The following is a 19,326-nucleotide window of genomic DNA, read 5'->3' as shown; positions in this document are numbered from 1 at the left end:
GGCTGGTCATGTGATCTTCTCCATGTGTAGCACGGCAAGCGAGAGAGACAAAAAGAGAGAAAGAGAAAAATGGGCGATGGAAGAGGACGTTGAGTACACGGCTGTAGTCTCTTAACACAGTAAACGCCGCCGGCTCCCGTGTGGTATATTAAAAGCACTAAAGGACGCTAAAAAACGGACAAAGAAGATTTCTTTGACAGCCGTCCATAGGAACGGCTACGACTAGTTCTAAGAATCGTTACAGTTCGCTAAGAGTTGTTACAAGATTTCAGTAACTGAAAAAGAGGGCGTTGTCTTAGGAAGTTAACTTAAAGAAGTCTACATTTATACAAATTGGATTTACTGTATTTTTACGGATTTCTAATATATGTAGAAGAAAAATCAAGGGATGTCTCGTCGTAAACAATCCGCACCATGTAAAGTTGAAGGTAATATATTACTCCATCTTATTCTGGTTATCTAAATATAAATGTCGTTTAATGAATTAGCTGCACGTATTTGTGATTAATAAACACACTACATCATCGCGCTGACTTGCTATAGTCCTGTATAAAAACAGTATTTACCAGTTCAATCAATGTAACGCTCAACGTCTTATATTGTATCCATATGTTTGAGGTTTTTAAAGGCTTTGTTTTTTCGACAAAGGAAGTGCGTTTATTATAGGGAATCTGTGCCTTTTCTTCTGGATTGCTATTCGCAAAGGCCGTGCGCTTTATCGATATATTATTCAATCCATTCGGTATCTGAGCGACAGTATGCTCTAGAACGCACACGCGCGCGCACATACCATCGCACCAATCCCTGTGTTTGGTCTTCTGTGCGCGCGCGCGCGTGCACACACACGCACCGCCTCCAATTCTCTAAGCACGACTTTTGTGCGAACACGAAGCGAAGAGAGAGATTGCGTGACGTTACCGGCTCAAACGGATTGTGTTGGATGTAGAAGTAGAGACGTACCTATTTACTCGCCGCTGTGCGCGTTTTCTCTGTGATGTCAAACATCTAGAATGTACCCACCACCAGACTAAACAGCCAGGAAGCGATGCGTTGGCGCTGAAAAAGCACTGTTGTCGCTTCTCTCTTCATGGTATGCGTTACCGTGTTTTCAGCCATGCTTATCAAGGAAGTGGCCATTCTGAATCTGATGTATCATTAACTCCCCTGCTGAATTCAAATCACGAACACACGCATTTTTTTCTACGTCACTTATTTTTGATCGATCCTTACAAAATAAACGATATATATTTCTGCGTTATATGTTTACACATTTTTACGACATTAATTATTTAATTTATAACGCAGGTACTAACGAAGGCTTGGATTTAAGTGCTAAGCCTGCTGTTGGCGATTTTGGTAAGCCGCTCACAGCTTTAAAAGTTCCAATAAATCACAGCTCGCATGAGAAAAGAACGCCAAACAACAAACCAAAAGGAATAAGTATGAAACAAAAACAAAATCTCTAGTTTGATTGTTACCATTTTTTCTTGAACTCACATTAATTTGTTATGATTTTTATTGCTTTTTAGAAGAAATCTAATTAAGGGTATACAAGTAGCCTCATTAAATTATTTTTCTCCCTTTTTTCAGATGGCGTGTTAATGTCTTTAGCTGCTATGGCACCAAGGCCTTTAACTGTTCCTGGCCAAAACGAGCAGAGGTAGATGTGATTTACAAGAATTTTACTTAGGCTAATTACCTTCCCAATTAAGTGAAAATTAATAACGGTATGCCTTGACAGGTTTCCTTTAAATTTTGACGATCTTCTCAGAAAAGATGGGCAAATACCATCCTATGTGAATAACAACAATATGCTTTCAAGTGAGATTTAATGCATTTTAAGAGAATAATTAAAAAAAAAAAATATTTAACAATTATTTTTGTGTCTCAGTTGGATCACAAGTCAATAATAAACCAGAGTTTGGATTAAACCAATCGAATACCCTTTCAAGTGATATCAAAAGGTGATTTTTATCCCCAAATTTTTAAAAAGGTTATTTATTACCCTTTTTATGATTTAAAATTCAATGTATATGGTTAACAGGGAAAACACGCCTTCACCTGTCTCGACGGAAGACATGGATTCAGATGATATGAAAAAGGGACGATTTTCAGCGAGGTTGAGGGCGAAAAACATCATGAAAACGGAAGAAAAAATGTCCGAAAGCCTCGTTCAAACGTTACAAGTACATACACTGTTTTAATTTTTAACATATAAGAACGCGTGCGCGTTTTAACAGCTTTTGTTAATCTCATTTCGCTCGAGCATAAATAATAAGAGCTGTAAAAACAGCTGACACGCCCGACTAATGTCAGATGACTAAACTCGCCTTTTTGCACTTCGCCACAGAACTGCGACCAGGCGTTAAACCTCATTAAGATACCGGCCTCGATCGCAACACCAAAAGGAGGCCACGTCGACGGCTTCTACCAACAAAACAGCCTCGCAAATCAGAGGCGAAAATTATCGAGCGACGAAGAGCTAACTTGTCCCATTTGCAACAAGACCTTTATGTCTAAATATGGACTGCTTACGCACGTCGAAATTCACGGAACACCCGAGTTAAAGTAAGTTGAACTGCGATCATCAGCTAGCGCGAATATGTCAATATTTAAACACATACATAACACGAGTTTTCGTAAGTCCTATTTGTAACTTTCCAATTTATTTTGTAAAACAAAAATATATTCCAGGTTGGGAAAATTTTTAAGAATAGCTTGTACTTATGTTGTAATGTTATTGCGGCATGATCGGTTTTGTGATCACAGTCCACTCTGTATTGCGAGTTAATTAAATATGATGACGCGTGTACTTAACGCTCTGTTGTATTGACGTTAGGTGTGTGCTATGCAACCTGTCCTTCAAATCTCGCACCTCATTCGTGGCTCATCAGCTGGTAGCTCACTTGGAAAAGTCGTTGCCCAATCAACCTGTCGAGCAATTCCTACCTGCGCCAGCGAAAAGACCGAGGCTTGAAAAAGGAAACGCTGTAACAGGTTTTGGTGAGCTAAACATGGTTGAATTTTCATGCAAGAAATTCTCGCTAATCTCCGAGGTAAGCTTAATGATTTAGGTATTGTTAGATAACCGCACAAGTGTAGTATTATCTATTGTTTACTCGCAAATATAATGGCCACAGAATTCATTAAATTGACTTAAATTCTTGTGACTTTTCAACAGTAATATATATCATAATTCGTCCTGTTTTTAACCCACTACACAAAGTGTTTTTACACGACATAAATAATTCACCCTAACCACATACACACATAACCATTTTTATTACAAATGCTTTATTGATTGGTAAAGAAAGTCTTTAAATCTAGGATTGAAAAAAAGTGTAATCCGCCCCCATGTATTTTAATTATTGTATAAATTCCAATTAATGTAAGTTCAATATATTATAATAAACATTTAATACTGTGGACAATTTTGTTAAGATAAAGATATCAAAATATAAGATAAAAGAAAGGCTAGTTCGCGTTTTTTTCTATTTCTACCTCCGCTATCTTTTCAGGAAATTTGCAGTTCCGTGAAATGCCGGCTTACAGAAAAAGATTTGGGCCACTTTTTCGTGTGCAAAGCCTGTACTAAGTCATTTCCCACACTGCAGTCTTTAGCCCTTCACGTTGAGAAATTTCACCAAGACGAAATCGACGCAGAATCGCGCCCAAAAATCGTCGAATTACCAGACGATGTTGAATTAACAATCAACAAAAATGAGACACCTGAAAAGGAGGATTCTAAAAAATTTATGAATATTCTTGGCTTGATACCCAGCAAGCCTAATGCAGGTAAAAATTAAGAATATATCTCTATTTACCACATGTATTTGTATTCAGTAGGGATTTATATTGTAAAAGCGCAGGTTTTTAGTGTGTTCAACACAATAAGCATCCCGCTGTAAAAAAGCTGCCTCTAAAAGTCAGCAAGTTGAACCGCTCCGCGCCGATGTAAATCTAACCTTACCATGGATAAACAAACTTCGCACACATAACGAGCGGCTGTAAAACGCGTTTTGTTTGCGCAGATACAGCGACAGCCTTGGTGCCTGACAGTGCGGATAGAAAAAATCCCATTGTCGGATATGGGAAGCAAACCGAGCTGATATGCACTTCGCCGATGCTGGCTTATACCAACGTGCCAGGCTGGTTTCGTCTGAACGATTCGCAAAAGCCCGTCGACATTACGAGCATAAAGCAAGGTAATTTTGTTGGAACGCCACCGCATTCTTTAGCCTTGCGTTGGTGATAGGGATTTTATACTTCGACTTTTGTATCATTTTGTTAATCTTTGTCGTAAGATCATAACAAAAAGAGCAAGAATCTGTTTTTAATTTCTCTTTTACTTTTAGATTTATTTAACCTCAATCGGCGACCTTCATTAAAAATGAAACTAGTTCGAAAGCGATCGAATGAGAAGAAATTCGAGCAGGCTAACTACTTCGTGGATGGAAGTAAGTAAAAATTATCTTCAATTTAGGTTATTGGTTATTGGAAAACAGTGACTGATAACGAAAAGATTGTGGGTTTTCAAGTTCAAAAAGTGCTTATTTCTGATAGTTTAGGCATGCCAACGATTTTCTTTTAATTCGTGTTTCCTTTTTTTCGGAACGCACCTCTTATTATGATAAACTGCATAAAAATACACCGTATCTTGAAGAGGTATATAATAATGAAGCACTGGTACTTGGTCCCGTTGTCTGATCGTTAGTGTAACTGACGCCTCTTTATTGTTATAACTCTTTTCAAATCAACCTGTTTGCTGTTATCGCATATCAATTCATCTTTGAGGAAACACGATTTTGGTGTTGTGGAAAATCCACATCGCTTTATCTTAAACATTCCGTGTGCTTCCAATGCATAGACATTTTAAAATTTGATTGTCCAGTATTTAATGCATATTATATTATTTGTATACCAACATTAGGGTTTGGATCTAGTGTTAGGACGATTGGATCTTGTGTATATTTTTAGTAAGCTTATAGTTTAGATTCGAGGGGCGCAGAATTCCCTTAAGGCTTACAAAAACTCTGTTTTAAATGTTAAATGGTACAGGCTTCCTTACGGACTTGCCTTGTGTGTTATCACCTCTGTAAGCCTATACAATCCTGTACGTCAGACATCTCCTTATGTTTTAAAGCGAAATAGTTAAGTGTGGCTGTGTCGCTATTGCGAAACACGATCCCGCCTCTCTCACCAACCCAGTTCCTGCTCGCTTGCATCACGTGATGTAACGCGCGAGTGATTTCGAACAAGTTCGTGCGCAAAGAAGGCGGACTTCCTAAATTTCGAGTGCTCGCGACGGGTCCGAGAGGAAAATTGCCAAGGGGCTTTTGTGCGAGCTGTATCGTCACTCGATGCGCTTTTACGATATTGTGGAATACAAAGTCCTGTAATGAAAGTAATTGTAGCGTGCGGGCCGTGTGCTCTACGAGAACATCTGTGTGTAACTAATTTACAAAAATATTCACGTAGTGTAATATTATAAATCAAACATCTTTTTAACAATATTGTTTTACTATATTACCCATTTTTACAACGCTTTGATAACTACTTGCTCTAAAAAAGTTAATTTAGTAGTGGGATTTAGTTTGTTGGTAATTATCTCTTGTCAATGTTACAGCGACTTCTTTTACATAATTAGTGCACACCGCTAGTAGTTGTTATGTTACGCTGAGGCCGTGCATATATATTCGGCTACATTTACTTAATACGGTATTATCTCTGTGTAGGTTTTATTTGGTCAATGATTCCAAATGATGAAGTATTTTAGTAGAATGGGTTTATGTGGTATTACATTCATAATAGTAACACGTTCCCATACCGTGTCTTTGATATTTGGTTATATTGTAGCATTTGAACAAATTTAAATACCCATCAAATGTATGTTCTATTGCTTTTGATATTCCTGAGCGATTTCTTAATAATCTTGGGCACGTTAAACTTAACGACTTAATATTTAACATAGTATTATTACTTCCCGTTTTTTACCTGAGATTGTTTTTACAGATCACAAGGGAAATGAGAGCTCTTGGTCATCAGCTACCGATGGAAATAATAAAGTATCAGGTAATTTTTTTTAACGTTTGTGTGAAATGTTCGGTTGAGCTTTATTTAAACCAAAAAGCAGTGTTGGTTATAGCAAAGCTGGATTTTGAACCGAAAAATTAAATAAAAAGGCAACTTTTTTCCTTTTCTGTTTTTTTTTAAGATTTAAATGGGAGCTCATATGGTTGCTACAAATGCTTTAGTCTTTATAGTTGTGTAGGCAATATGTCTTTTTAAAACTACAATAAACAGTTATGAAATGTTTTTAAAATAAACTAAAACACTTTAAAAAAAAAACATAAAACAGTTTTAGTACTCTATGCTAATATTTTTTTCAAATTTTCGCCTCAACTTTAATTTTTTTTACATTTTTTTAGAGTTTAAAGGTACCGAGGATTGCGTCCGAGATTCTTCTGGAAATTTCACTTGCAAATATTGTGGAGATAGGTTTCCATCTCTTAGTGCAGTGGGGGGTCACAGGGCAGCTAGTATGTGTGGCATCGGTGTTCGATCTTCTGTCAACGGGCGCAAAATGTACTGGTGTCGTTTATGTAATTATGCTTCCTTTGAGAAGAGTACAATCATGAGGTAAAAACATAAAATTTGTTGTTTTGAAATACTGTTTTTATCTTCAAGAATTTAACAAAAAATTTTTTATTTATTTTTAAATTTTTTTGGAAGATTTTATGAGTTATTTTATTTTTCGATATCACAGACATCAACGCACACATACCGGAGTACGACCCTACTCTTGTAAAATATGCACTCTTGCTTTCACTACAAAGGCAAATTGTGAACGACATATCAGAAAGCGGCATAGTACTGAAGTGGAAACAGACACAGCTATAAAGGATTCGGTAGGAAGAAAATAGCATATTAAATGTCATTTGGTCTACGACCAACTTTTAAGAATAAGATTTAATTTTAATTTTTGCGGTGCATGGTTTTAGGTTATGTGTGATTATGATCTTCTTAAGAAAGCAAGAACAGGAGAACTTAATTGTCAGCTACCTTCTAGCAATAATAACACAAACACTGCTGTTTTTTCACAAGATAAATTTTTCAGGTAATATTTTTATTTTTTTTATACGTTTATTTATCCTTGATGTGGAAAGGTCAACTTAACAACCTTAACATAAAGTAACATAAGTTACTACGACTCAGTCTTGTATTGCCTTTGGCCATTTGGAATGTCATTGATTATAATTGCCCGCTAATTATAAGCTGCTGATTAAGTGTTGGCTCAACAGGGGTTTATATCTTTTATATCCTTCCTATCCCCAGTATGAGAGCAGTGGAAATCGAACCCAGGACCTCATGTAGGTAATACAACTGTTTAACCACAACACCTTGCTGCCGGTAGCATTTTCACGATTGTATAAATACAATTAAGACATTAAAGTTTAAACAACGAATCAAATAAAAGTTCGGTTATTATTACCAACAATATTTTTCTAATTTTTTTGTTTATTTATGATTTATTTTTTCTTGTTTAGTTTTCAATGTCGCATATGTAAAACCTCGTTCAGTTCACGAAGCAACGGAACTCGTCACGTGATGACAAAGCACGGTATTTTGAACCGCAAGGGGGCGAACGAGATGGTAATGTGCGTGAGGGTGACTGGGAACGCTTATGCTAAACTTCAACTTCAATCCGGTTTCCAATCTGGTAATTACAATTTTTTTAATTTATTTAAAAAAAAATCCAAATAATAAAGACCCTGCGTTAATTATATAAATTATTTGAAAATTTGTAACTGACTAAATAGTAATATTACATAAAAAGTAAGAAATTGCCTTTATTTTAATTTCTTTTACCTTTTAAGATGGCGTTGCTAATGAAAATAATGAGGACCAATCAAATCAAAGCTTTGAGCCACGTGATCAAAGCTTCGTACCACGTGCTATCTGTAACAACGTAAGAATTTAGTATTACTTAAAAAATAAGTAGCGTATTATTAAGCAGTTGAAGAATAAATTTTTTTATTTAAAAAAATATATATAAATGAATTGTAAAGTAAAAAAAAATTTGGGCATTTTTAAAGGTGGTGTCTAAAAAACGACCACTTCAAGAAGAAATGGTTGCTGCCACAGACGGTGGTGGTCGAAAATTAACACCATTAGCAAAGTTAAAAGCATTTCATGTTGCAGCTTCGGAATTACATTCTATGTTACAAACTGACTTTAATCTTGTCCTAAAAGCATTCGATATGGAAGGTAAATAAATTTAAAAAATGTAAAACCGTTTATGAACTTTATTCAATCATTTTGTAAAAAAAGTATTTGTTAAAAATTTGTTTATTTTCGTTTAATATTTAATTTTATTTTAGGAGGTAAAGAAATAATTGACGAAAATCGTCGCCTATCAAGCGCTTTGGTTACTTTATTTAACTCAGCTTCTACCGAGTTACTTAAACGAAGGATCAGTAACTCAAATAAACCACCTAGTAGAAACTTTTTCAATTGCCCGCATTGCCCAGCACTATTTGTTCAAGCTGATGACCTTACAACTCATGTTCGTGAGATACATAAAGAAGGAAATGAAGGTTTGTTTTGTTGAGATTAGTTTGTTTTTGTTGAGATTAAAAAAATAGGAGTTATACACCTTTTAAGAGCTTGCAATTCTTTATAAAAAAATTCTATATTCTTTATTTATTTAAAATTTAGATCTATTTAACTCTATTTTTATTGGAAAAATACTAAAAAAAAACTTTTATCCAAATTTTAATTGAAATATATTTTTTAGAAGAACCCCCGATCCAGGACTTTGCGCAGATGTTCGCCGATGGTCAGTTAGGTGACTCTTCCTCTCCAAGTCCGGATGACAAGATTTCGGATGCTGATTATCATCTCGTTACCTCACCAAGGAAGCAGTGGAAGTTGTCCCCCTTGCCTCTTTCTCTCCGAAACTTTGCTGCATCTTCAAGAGGAAATAATGAACAATTTGTGGAGGAAAAAGGTAAAAATTAAAATTTCAATAAAAAATTTAATTTTTGATATTATTTTTGTATTTAAAATTAATTAATTTAAAGCCCATTTTCTACGATAATATTGTATAATAAAGGTCTTGAACTTTTTTTTAATTTTTTTTTTAGGTGATAGTATGGATTATGATAATGATTCAGAGTTACTAGACTTGAGTGTAAAGTCTTCAGATCAACAAAAAACCGACTTAGCTTCGGTTGAAGAAATTATCGACTTTTCCTATAAGACTAATTTTACTCCGATTGAAAGTAAAAACAAAAACAAATAATGTTAAAAACATATTTTAATTTTATGATTAGTTTTCATTGATATTTAAATGTTTTGTTTTAAGGTAATCGAAATGTTAGCAGGGGAAATTCTCATCCAGCCAAACTGATTCAAACTTCGAGCCGGATGATGTCATCGGGAAACGGAATCCGGGGAAAGTACCAGATGGTGGTTTTTCCTTCGAAAGCGCAAAACGTAATGTTGCAAAAAATAAATAAAATATAATTTTAAAAACTTAGGTAACTTTACTTCAATAAAATAAAACTTTTTTTAATCTCTTTTTAAAATTTTAAAAATAAAAACTAATAAATTATTTTTTTTGTATAGCAAACTGTTCCATCTGGCATTGGTTTAAATAGAATGAATAAAACTTCACCTTTGACTTGGAAGTTTATTCCAACCAATACAATAAAAGAGAATGGAGAAGTAAAAACCATGTAAGTAAATGTTGTACTTTTATAACAAAAAATAACATATTTTTTATACTAGTAAATTTATGTCAAAACTTATTTTACAGGCTCTATATCACATTTTGGTTGCTACAACATAACTTACAAATCTGTAAAAATATTAATATTATTTTTTTTCATTATAGGTTTATTCGCAAAACTATCGAAAATAACTCCAACACGTCACGCAACCCACGTGGCACGGATAATTCACATTTCCATGACGTCACCCAACCTAGTTATTCGAAACACAAATCGTTTCCCGCCAGCGAGGAATTGGTTCGAGCAATTTCGAAATCGAACTACAGGGATGATTTACCGACAATGGTACCAATGTCAGGATCAAAATTGTCAAGCTTTCAAGTTATGGGTAAGTTCAGGAAAAAATGTTTACATAATTTAATGTAAGGACTTAAAACTTATCTAAAACGTCAAGTAATTTGCTATGATTAAAGTTTGTAGATATATTTCAAGTTGGTAGGTAATGTTTATGTCGTTAACAATAATATTAAAAAACTAAAGTCATTAAAAAGTCATTAAAAATATTTTAGCCAGTTAGTTAATAACTAACAATAAAATTAACAAAAAATGTAAACGAAAATTTCGGTTTTTTGTATTGATGTATTTTTTAACTCCCATTTTTTTGTAATCAGAAGAGGATCAGGAGCGGAGACAACCTCCGAGCAACCGACGTCATTACAAACCGAGGAAATGTCCGAAGTGTGACAAATCTTTTCCATGGGCTTCATCTTTGCGAAGGCATATCATGACCCATACTGGATTAAAGGTAAAATCATATTTAAAAAAAAAAAGTTATCCGAAAACGATTATTTTTAAAAAATCAAATGTGTTTTTTATAGTTTTTATTTCTCTAAAAATTATGTTTTTTTTTGTTTTTAAGTTTTTAATTTTTTTAAATAAATTTTTTTAGCCATTTATGTGCTCACGTTGTCTCATGCGTTTCACCACTCGATCCAACTTATTACGTCACGCCTATCGACGTCACGGCTTGCCACGTGGTTCGGAGGACAGAAACGGTTTGATCGTGAATCTAAGTCTGGAGGACCAAGAGGAGTTTGCTCTTCAGGAAGCGAGCAAAATCGAAGATCAGGAGAAAAAATTTGGTAAAGCCATTTCTGGAGAAGACAACGTAAGTATCATAAAACTAAAAAATGTTTTCTAATTTTTTCTTTATTGTTAAAATTTTACTTATATATATTAAGTATGTCTGTAGTTTTGTTTTTACTTTAATTATGTTTTATAAGGTCGAGGGTGACGATACAGAACGGCCCTTTGCTGCAGATCAAACTGTAAAAGCTATTCAATCATCTGACGTTAACTCACCTTTTTCAAATAAGGTAAGCCAGAAATAGTCTCATATAAAAACAGTGATTGTCAACACCTTTTCCTACTAGAAATTTGTTTGCAAAATAATTAAATATATGATTTAAAAAAATAAATTTTAATTTTAAAATTGTTAATATTTTGATTACAGAGGTATGTCTGTGGTTTGTGTAGTGTTCCATTTGCTAACAGATCAAACCTTGTACGACATCTACAAAGATTACATGATATTACCAAAGACCATCCTAACTTCAAGGTAACGTATTTAAAATTACCAAAATTACTAAAGTTAAACCTTATATGTGAAAAACCTTATATGTTAATTTTAAATTTTCTAGGACATATTGGTAAAGATAGAAAACGCATTTACGTACCGAAGTAGGAACGCTTCTCCTTCTATTTCGCCTCATCCCAACAAGTCCTTTAACCCATCTCCGTCTCCGTTAAATGGTGCAGATCCGGAAGATCCTGTGGAAGAGACGGAGCACGGATCACCCGGTCGTCAAGTAGCAATTATATCTCCTTCTTTGTTTACTCCACCTCGAAAAGAAGCGGTTGTAACTCCAGACCGATTTCCAGATAAATTTAAGGTTAATTATCAATTTTTTTTATCAATTTACGACCCAAACATAGGGCCAGTTACCCTGGCCCAGTTACCCCGGCCCAGTCTCGAGTTTTCCTTGGCAGTTAGGGACATTATGTAATATAAATGGCCAACAATTATAGCCTTACTTAAGGGCGTTTCAGCATTAAAGCAGTTGGGATCGAACCCAAGACTTTATGTAGTAAAAACAATTGTTCTGAGCACTACACCGCGCTGCCGGTCACCACTACGCCACACCACCACACCTCAATTTATATTTATTGATATTGTTAGTGTCTTTGTATTTTAATTAATTTCAATCGATTTTGCAGGCGTTTAAATGCAGTGTTTGTATGGTTGGCTTTACCAAACGCAACAACGCCGCCCGGCACCTACAACACCAACATAACATCTCACGAAAAACGACCACGGTTTCGGACCTAATCATCCGTGTCGAGGCCCCAATGTCACCCATTCAAAATTCAAGTTCACCCACCGACTCTAGGTCACCCCCACCCAACAACGTTACGCCCACCAAAGCAGTGGAACCGCCTGTAAATAAGATTGAGGTAAAGCAAGAAATGGATGTAGATGTAGAGCATAACAGCTTTGAAGAACCTGAGGTAAAATAATATATTTGTTTCTAAAACATGACTTCATAAATAATAAAAAAACAGCTCAGAATATAGTAAATTTTTAAGTAGGATTTATCAATTTTAATAATACTAAAAATGAGATTTCGAATTTTGGCAAATGCATATCATTTATTCTACACACGTTTATTGTATGATCAAATAATTACTGCTTAAAGAAACCATAGCTAACTAAAATTTACTTAGTGGTAAAATGATATTATTATCTTTCTTGTTTTGAAGTTTATTTAAAAAAAAAATATGCTTTAAATTAACAGAAGGAAGCAGAAAACTCAAACTTAGTAATCGACAACGAAAATCTGGAAATCAATCACGAGGCAATCGAAGAAATCGAACCTACAATCCAGGATGTCAAAACCGAACAAGCTGACGACAATATTCATAATAATGAAACAGCGCCTACTACCAACGAAGTGACCGACGAAGTGAGCGTAACGAAAGAGGATAAACAGGAAAATGGAAACGTTGAAATTGCTTTGCCGTGGAAAGCAAGACGACGATCGGCGTCAAGAAAAAAGGTTAAAGGGAAATTAAGATTTTTGTAACGTTTTTAATAAGTCATTTTAAAAGCTCTTTTGTAGGTATAGACTCTGGTTTTTAATTTATTAGCTGATTTAGATTATTGATTTCAAACTTGTTTTATAGTTGGAAGAGGAAGAGTCAAAAAGATCTCCAAAACTAATTCTAAAACCATCCGCAAAATATCGCGCTAGTAAGGTTAGTACACAATATTATGCTATATACATTTACAAAACACTTTGGCCTTTTTGATATAATTTTAAACACTTTTACATAATTTTCTTTAAAAAACCCTTTCGATTATTTTTTTGCAGAACTTTGTGTGTGGAGTATGCCGCAGGACATCCAAAGATGTTGAAGAGTTAAAAAAACATTTGGACGAACATAATATTCCTCATCCCTGGCATTGTACAATATGTGGGGCTCCCTTTACCAGCAAGTAAGTAACAAATTATCTTTGATTTTTTGTTTTTTAGCTTTAAATCGGTATTTTTCAGTATCCACTGCTTAAATACAACCTCTTATTGTGTTGTATTGTGTACTGTTCTTGTGGAGTGACATTTTTTTCTTATTTAGAAGTTATTATTTTTTTATAACTTGTTATATTTCTGGATTCAGATACAACTGTCAACGTCACATTTGCCGTCGCCACGGTTCGAATGAAACCGAGCCGAAATACGTGGAAGACATTCGTCACGGTCCACGCTACCCAAAGAAAAAACCCAGAGTTTTTGGTCGTTATTAAAAAAACAAAAAATGCGTCTACAACTTTGGGTAAAAACTACTATGCTGGCGTAGTTAAACAAAACCAGTCGTTGTATTTACATTTCTGTACAAACTTGCCTTACTAAATCTCCAGTAATTGAATGATATGATATGCTGTCTGACCTTATCAGAGACTTTCTTGCTAAAACTTATCCAAAAAACTTGACATTGAAAATTTATAAAAGAAATTACTACTTGTTAAGCATAAGTTTTTCAGATTTTTTTGCTTAATATATCTTGCGGAACTCTTCAAATATTCTTCAATTTTATTAAGTTTTGCAGACACGACTATATGGCAAAAACTGGCCTTTCTGTTTAGCATCTAGCCTAGGTTGTAGATACGTAGCCATTGTACATATAAGGGTATCTACCAATTTCTTTCAATTATGTTTTTAAGTTCATTCACGTGTTGTGAGTGCATGACTTGTTTTTATTGCGTATTTAACTGTAACATTAACCGACTGAAAATCTGTAGCCTATATTGTATTTTATTCAGAAAAATGAAAATGTTTTCATTTTTTTAAAACTATTATATTGGCGGAATTTGTTAAATGATTGCAGTCTCTGATTTGCTAATAAACTAAGTTTGTTGTTTGTTTTAAAAATATGTTCAGTTTTTTATTTTATTTAGAAGACTTTTAAAGATTTATAGTTATGTAGGCTTCACTTAAAAACTACTATCTCTTGCAAGTTATTGAAACTTACCAGTTATTTTGCAATACCACACAAGTTTTGTCATGGTTTAGATTTTTAAAACAACTTTTACACAACAAAAACATTTTTTAGGGTATTGGTGAAACAAGTTAATCTGTTCCAGACAGTGTACGTATTAAATATGAAGCCACAGAATAGCTTTACCATAGAAACAGTGGATTCCTAATTTAATTCAATCATTAACCAAAACTGAAAACCCAATCTTATAAATTAATTTAAAACGAAGGTTGATTTTGTTCCCAAAAATTGGTTTCAAAATATTAAACTGCTGTATTGTTGTAACCCCACACTACATTTAACTCCTGTTGATCCTTTTAGCTCACGCTATTTCCTTGCTTTATATTGAAGGCTTCTATTGTAAACGTATTGTTTATATGAAAGCGTTAACAAGAGAAAGCGAACTAGTCCGTTTTTATTATACCGCTTTTATGCTGAATACTTATAAAATGTACATGAATATTTGTGGCGACAACAATTAGTTTACGGCGCATTTAATAATCGATAATTTATTAAGCTATTTCGAATCACATATTTTATATGTTGTAACAGATTTCTTATGCTTAGGCTACTAACATACCTTAAACTGTAATAGTATTACATGCCTAAAATAAAAAAAAATTCAAAGGTAGAAAATTTAGATTAAATTTCCGAATTTAAGAAGTCAAGAAAATACAAAAAATGGTATTTGACTCATCGGTTTATTTGTTATAAGCGATTTATATTTTGGTACTTGCAGCGGGTGATTAAAAATAAAAGGAAAGAAATACAATAATAAGCCTGGATTAAATAAAAAAATATGGGCCAACCGCAATGCCAATACATTGCGTTAATAGGGTATTAGTGAATATGATTTTTGGCAAGCATAGTACATACATCATAGTTATAATTGTATTGCCAAGCAAGCTGCCTTCAGAGGCTTTTCTAGTAAACAACCAGTCAGTGTATTCTACTATTACGAGGTTTGGAATGTTATAAAATGAAATGTGATATTGCTTGAAATAAATTGTTTTGTGAAAAAGACAGAAGGTCAGACTCTAATAACGTTGGAGAAAGTTTTACAACTAGCTAAAGTTACAACATAAGCTATAAAACATTGGACAATCGATTAAAAGCAGTTGGTTTAATTTTGGTAGTAATTGAAAAAAATTATATTATGAGATCAAATCAGATTTTTATGCATCGCTTTTGCTATGGAAATTTAAATTACAGCTGTGCATTAGAAATAGAACATTAACTTTCAATTTTTTCATAACCAATTTGTCGTAACCACATAGTTGTCTAACCATAAAATATTTTGTTAAAAGCGTTTAGTGGTATTCACAAAACCATGACGAACAGTGTACTTCAGTTAGTTGGTTTTATTGTTTCGAGCATAGGCGGGATTTGTATTTTAGTAACGACATTTGTGCCTGAATGGCGAAGAAATGATCCTTCTGACGAGCTTTTGGAGACCGTCATTCGACACCAAGGTTAGTAACGTCATATAAAGAGATTTTGTGACGTCATATGAAAAATATTACTAGATATTTATGGTAAATTTTAAAAACACTAAATTACTCTTTTCTTTTTTTTATAATCTAAATTATTTTAGGTATTTGGATAAAATGTGTATCTTACCCGACTGGGCAATGGCAATGTGACGATTTTGATGCTTTTTTTATTGGTCTACCACAATCACTACAGGTATTAAACTTAACCCTTTTAAAGGCAAAAGCATTATATTTTTATTTTTAACTTTTTTAAAAAAGACTTGGTTTCTTTTTTGGCTTTTTTAAAATTTGACACTCTTTTTTGACGATTTGCACTCTTTTTTGACAATTGAAATTTAACATTTCTGTGTTTTATTTTTACAAGGTGGCAAGGGGTTTATGTTGTACTGCAGTAGTTCTAGGTGCGATAGGTTTTGTTATCTCACTTCTTGGTATGGAGTGTTCTTCCTGCTTAAACGACTCTCCTCATATTAAAAGTAGAGTAGCTATGATCGGCGGTGGATTTTGGATGCTAGGTGGAATTGCTATTGGAGCTGCTGTTTCGTACTATTCTTATGAAGTAAGTGTACTAACAGCCTAGATACTGAGTTAAAGTCAAAACTAAAGATAACAAATGGACCTAATACAAAATACGTAGCACAAACAGCAAGTAATTCGTTGAAAAAAAAGGTCTGCTTTCATATTTATACTGTTGCATTAGTGGCAAATTTTTTTCAATTAAATACATATTTTATTTGGTTTGATAAATTAAAATATATTATTCATTTAGGTTCTTCAAAATTACAACAGGGATCTCATCTTGTTTAGCGGAGAAATTGGCCAGAAGCAAGTATACGGGGCATGCTTATTCGTCGGCTGGGCTACTTTAGTGATTTGCTTCATTGGTGGATTACTGTTAGTGTGTGGAAGTCGTTATAGCGACGATGAAGATAATAGAGCACCTTACAGACCGCATTATAGAGCACCTGTTCATAATTCCAAACCGAAATACAACACGGAATACGTTTAGAACGGTTTAAAGCAAGATTTTAAGATTTAAAAATGCGCTTTTTTGTTAAAGTCTACGAAAGTAGTTTAACTGTATTTTTTTCATTTCAATTTTTTTTTATTCGTTTGGTTTTATAGTTTAAAAACAAGTAAGGTCGATTTTATTTTTTATTTAATAAAACACTGTGCTTAAATTCAAGTTCCTTCAGGTTAGTTACAATTTATTATTCCTTACTACTTTTACATTTTGCATTTTCTTCCAATTGTTATTTTATTAAGATTATTCTGATTTTGACATTACCATTATTTTTTACAAACATTCAAGTGTTTATAATTTTTCTGTTTGTGTTAAATAAAATTTTTAAAATGACATTTTAAATTGCGACCTTAAACAATAAAACCTTTATATTATATTATGATATCTTTTGGCAAATTGTCTTTGATAAACACATCTTTTAAGTTGATCTAGATACTTTAATTATATTATAGTATATTTAAAAAAATGTGATTTTAAAATTTTTCTTTTATCAACAAGTAAGCCAGAATTATGTTTTATTTTATTTTAACCATAACAAAATAAAAAAAGAAATTTTTTTTGCAAAAATTGATCACGAATGTTTATAAAGGTTAATTTTATCCTACACGAAAATCCATAGACATCAAAGATTGACGTAATGGGTTGTCACTTTGAACAAAATCACTCAGGCGAAACAAGCGGTATGTTGCAATAAAATAGTAAGCCCAACCATGTACTGTGAACATAACTAAACAGGTTTATCAGAACTTAACAGACTATCAATATTATCAACATAACCCTACTCTGTTATTAAAATCTACCTTGTCTAATTAAAAACACACTTTTGTTGTGCAAAAATACGACTTTTTTAAACTTATTTTAATTATAATACTATTTTGTACAAAGTAGAAAATTTCAGTATAATTAAAACATAAACCCTGCTTCTTTATGATTTCTTTAGTGTACGGGGTAAAAATCCCCCTATTTGCATGGAATTTGTGTTAAGTGGTTTAACTGAATTTTTAAGCTTTTTTTCGTTAACAGCTTTTTCTGTTTTGTTCTATTGTATGATTTGGAATGTAGCGGAAAGGAATGTGATATTGCACCACATGACTGTTTTGTGCAGAGACAGAACGTTAGAAATCAGCGGAAATAAGATTTTAAACTGAAGTTACAAAGTTAACAGTAAAAATATATTTTAAAAAAGGTTAGTTTAATTGGGGAAGAATTTAATTGAAGAAGAATTATACATTTTGACGTTTTCATGCAATGCAAGTTAAACATTACAGCAATGAAATTTGCCTTCAAGTCTTGAATTTTGGAAATTTTACAAAACTCAATTTTTAAAACCAAACTGTTAGACTGTGGGATCTATGTACAATAGAACAAAACATACTAAACAATATTTTTGTTATTAATGTTATATGTCAGACTTTAAATTACTATTTGTGATGCCTGTTCGAATTACCACAAGGAATGAGATAGCATGGCAATTACCTTATAAAAAGACCACTGTCATTCTGCTAGAATTTTTTTTTTTTTTTAATCCTAGCAAAACTCCGCATTTTTCCGCGTAAGTGCATGTTAATATAAATTGGTAAATCGGTAACACAAAAAACTAAAAATAATAAATTAATTATTGTTCTATTAATGTTATTCTCATTGTTTATCCCAATTTTGACTCCGATATTAAACCAATAATTTCGCAAGATGCAGATTTTGCATTAGCGCAAATTATTGACATTTTTTATAATGTTAAATAAACAGTATCAAAAGTTATAGTAAAATCAAAAAACAATAAAGAAACAAGATTTTGCTCCGACCCGAATTAAAATACTACCGACATTATGAAATTAAAAAAAAAATTAACATCATATGAAGCGAATTAAAAAGAAGGTGTATGTTAATTTTTAAAATAAACAATTTCGTTTACGCGAACTATCGACCGAAAACTGATATCAAAGATGTCGAAAATTCGACAAATCTTTTTATTTCCGAGTTATTTTAAAATACTTTCCGACATTATGAAGTTTAAAAAAATTTAATCACAGCTAGGTTCTGCAATTATCTAAAAGTTTGCGCAGTTTTAAGTTGCACATTTTGCGTTTTCGCTAATTATCGACATTTTAAATATTATAAAAGAAACAATATCCCGCTCCTTTAGGCGAAAAACGAAACCCACTCTCCAGCAGAAACTACTTTCCCAAAAAAATATACGAGCCAAATTTTATTCATAAATAAGTAATTGTAAATTAAATTGCAAGCAAAGTTTAAAACGAAACAACCTTCGTTTGCAAAAGTTATAGTAATTTCAAAAAACAATAAAGAAACAAAATTTCGCTCCGACCCAATTAAAAATACTTTCCGACATTATGAAATTAAAAAAAATTTAACATCATATTAATTGAATTAAAAAGAAAGTGTATGTTAATTTTCAAAATGAACAAACTTAGTTTACGCGAACTATTGACCGAAAACTGTTAACAAAAATGTCGGAAATTCG

General features: G+C 33.0%; 2 protein-coding genes across 3 annotated transcripts; both read left to right on the top strand.

The window, feature by feature from the left end:
- Window positions 1-106: 106 nt before the first annotated feature.
- On the top strand, window positions 107-14,354 carry LOC145742772 (uncharacterized). Of its 2 annotated transcripts, none has more exons than XM_082560568.1 (34): window positions 107-428; window positions 1,306-1,440; window positions 1,591-1,660; window positions 1,742-1,821; window positions 1,892-1,964; window positions 2,045-2,186; window positions 2,351-2,568; window positions 2,840-3,056; window positions 3,519-3,795; window positions 4,032-4,205; window positions 4,356-4,457; window positions 6,013-6,072; window positions 6,429-6,639; window positions 6,767-6,908; window positions 7,002-7,117; window positions 7,548-7,720; window positions 7,878-7,969; window positions 8,097-8,268; window positions 8,382-8,597; window positions 8,801-9,010; window positions 9,147-9,284; window positions 9,368-9,498; window positions 9,631-9,740; window positions 9,899-10,122; window positions 10,406-10,539; window positions 10,684-10,902; window positions 11,018-11,110; window positions 11,248-11,352; window positions 11,435-11,686; window positions 12,012-12,302; window positions 12,590-12,850; window positions 12,978-13,049; window positions 13,166-13,290; window positions 13,470-14,354. In XM_082560568.1, the coding sequence occupies exons 1-34, from the start codon at window positions 389-391 to the stop codon at window positions 13,594-13,596; spliced, it is 5,202 nt and encodes a 1,733-aa protein (XP_082416694.1). In that variant the 5' UTR covers window positions 107-388; the 3' UTR covers window positions 13,597-14,354. The 2 variants fall into 2 exon arrangements, with proteins under 2 accessions (XP_082416694.1, XP_082416693.1); XM_082560567.1 differs by having other exon boundaries at window positions 8,798-9,010.
- Window positions 14,355-15,410: 1,056 nt separating this feature from the next.
- On the top strand, window positions 15,411-17,254 carry LOC145742943 (claudin-1-like). Its single transcript, XM_082560788.1, has 4 exons — window positions 15,411-15,799; window positions 15,922-16,013; window positions 16,185-16,379; window positions 16,590-17,254. The coding sequence occupies exons 1-4, from the start codon at window positions 15,658-15,660 to the stop codon at window positions 16,827-16,829; spliced, it is 669 nt and encodes a 222-aa protein (XP_082416914.1). The 5' UTR covers window positions 15,411-15,657; the 3' UTR covers window positions 16,830-17,254.
- Window positions 17,255-19,326: the final 2,072 nt, after the last annotated feature.

The sequence above is a fragment of the Corella eumyota genome, chromosome 2 (genome assembly GCF_963082875.1).
Source record: "Corella eumyota chromosome 2, kaCorEumy4.1, whole genome shotgun sequence".
Taxonomy (NCBI): Eukaryota; Metazoa; Chordata; class Ascidiacea; order Phlebobranchia; family Corellidae; genus Corella; species Corella eumyota.
Note: the sequence above shows the minus strand (reverse complement) of the source record. Positions and strands in the feature narration are given on the sequence as shown.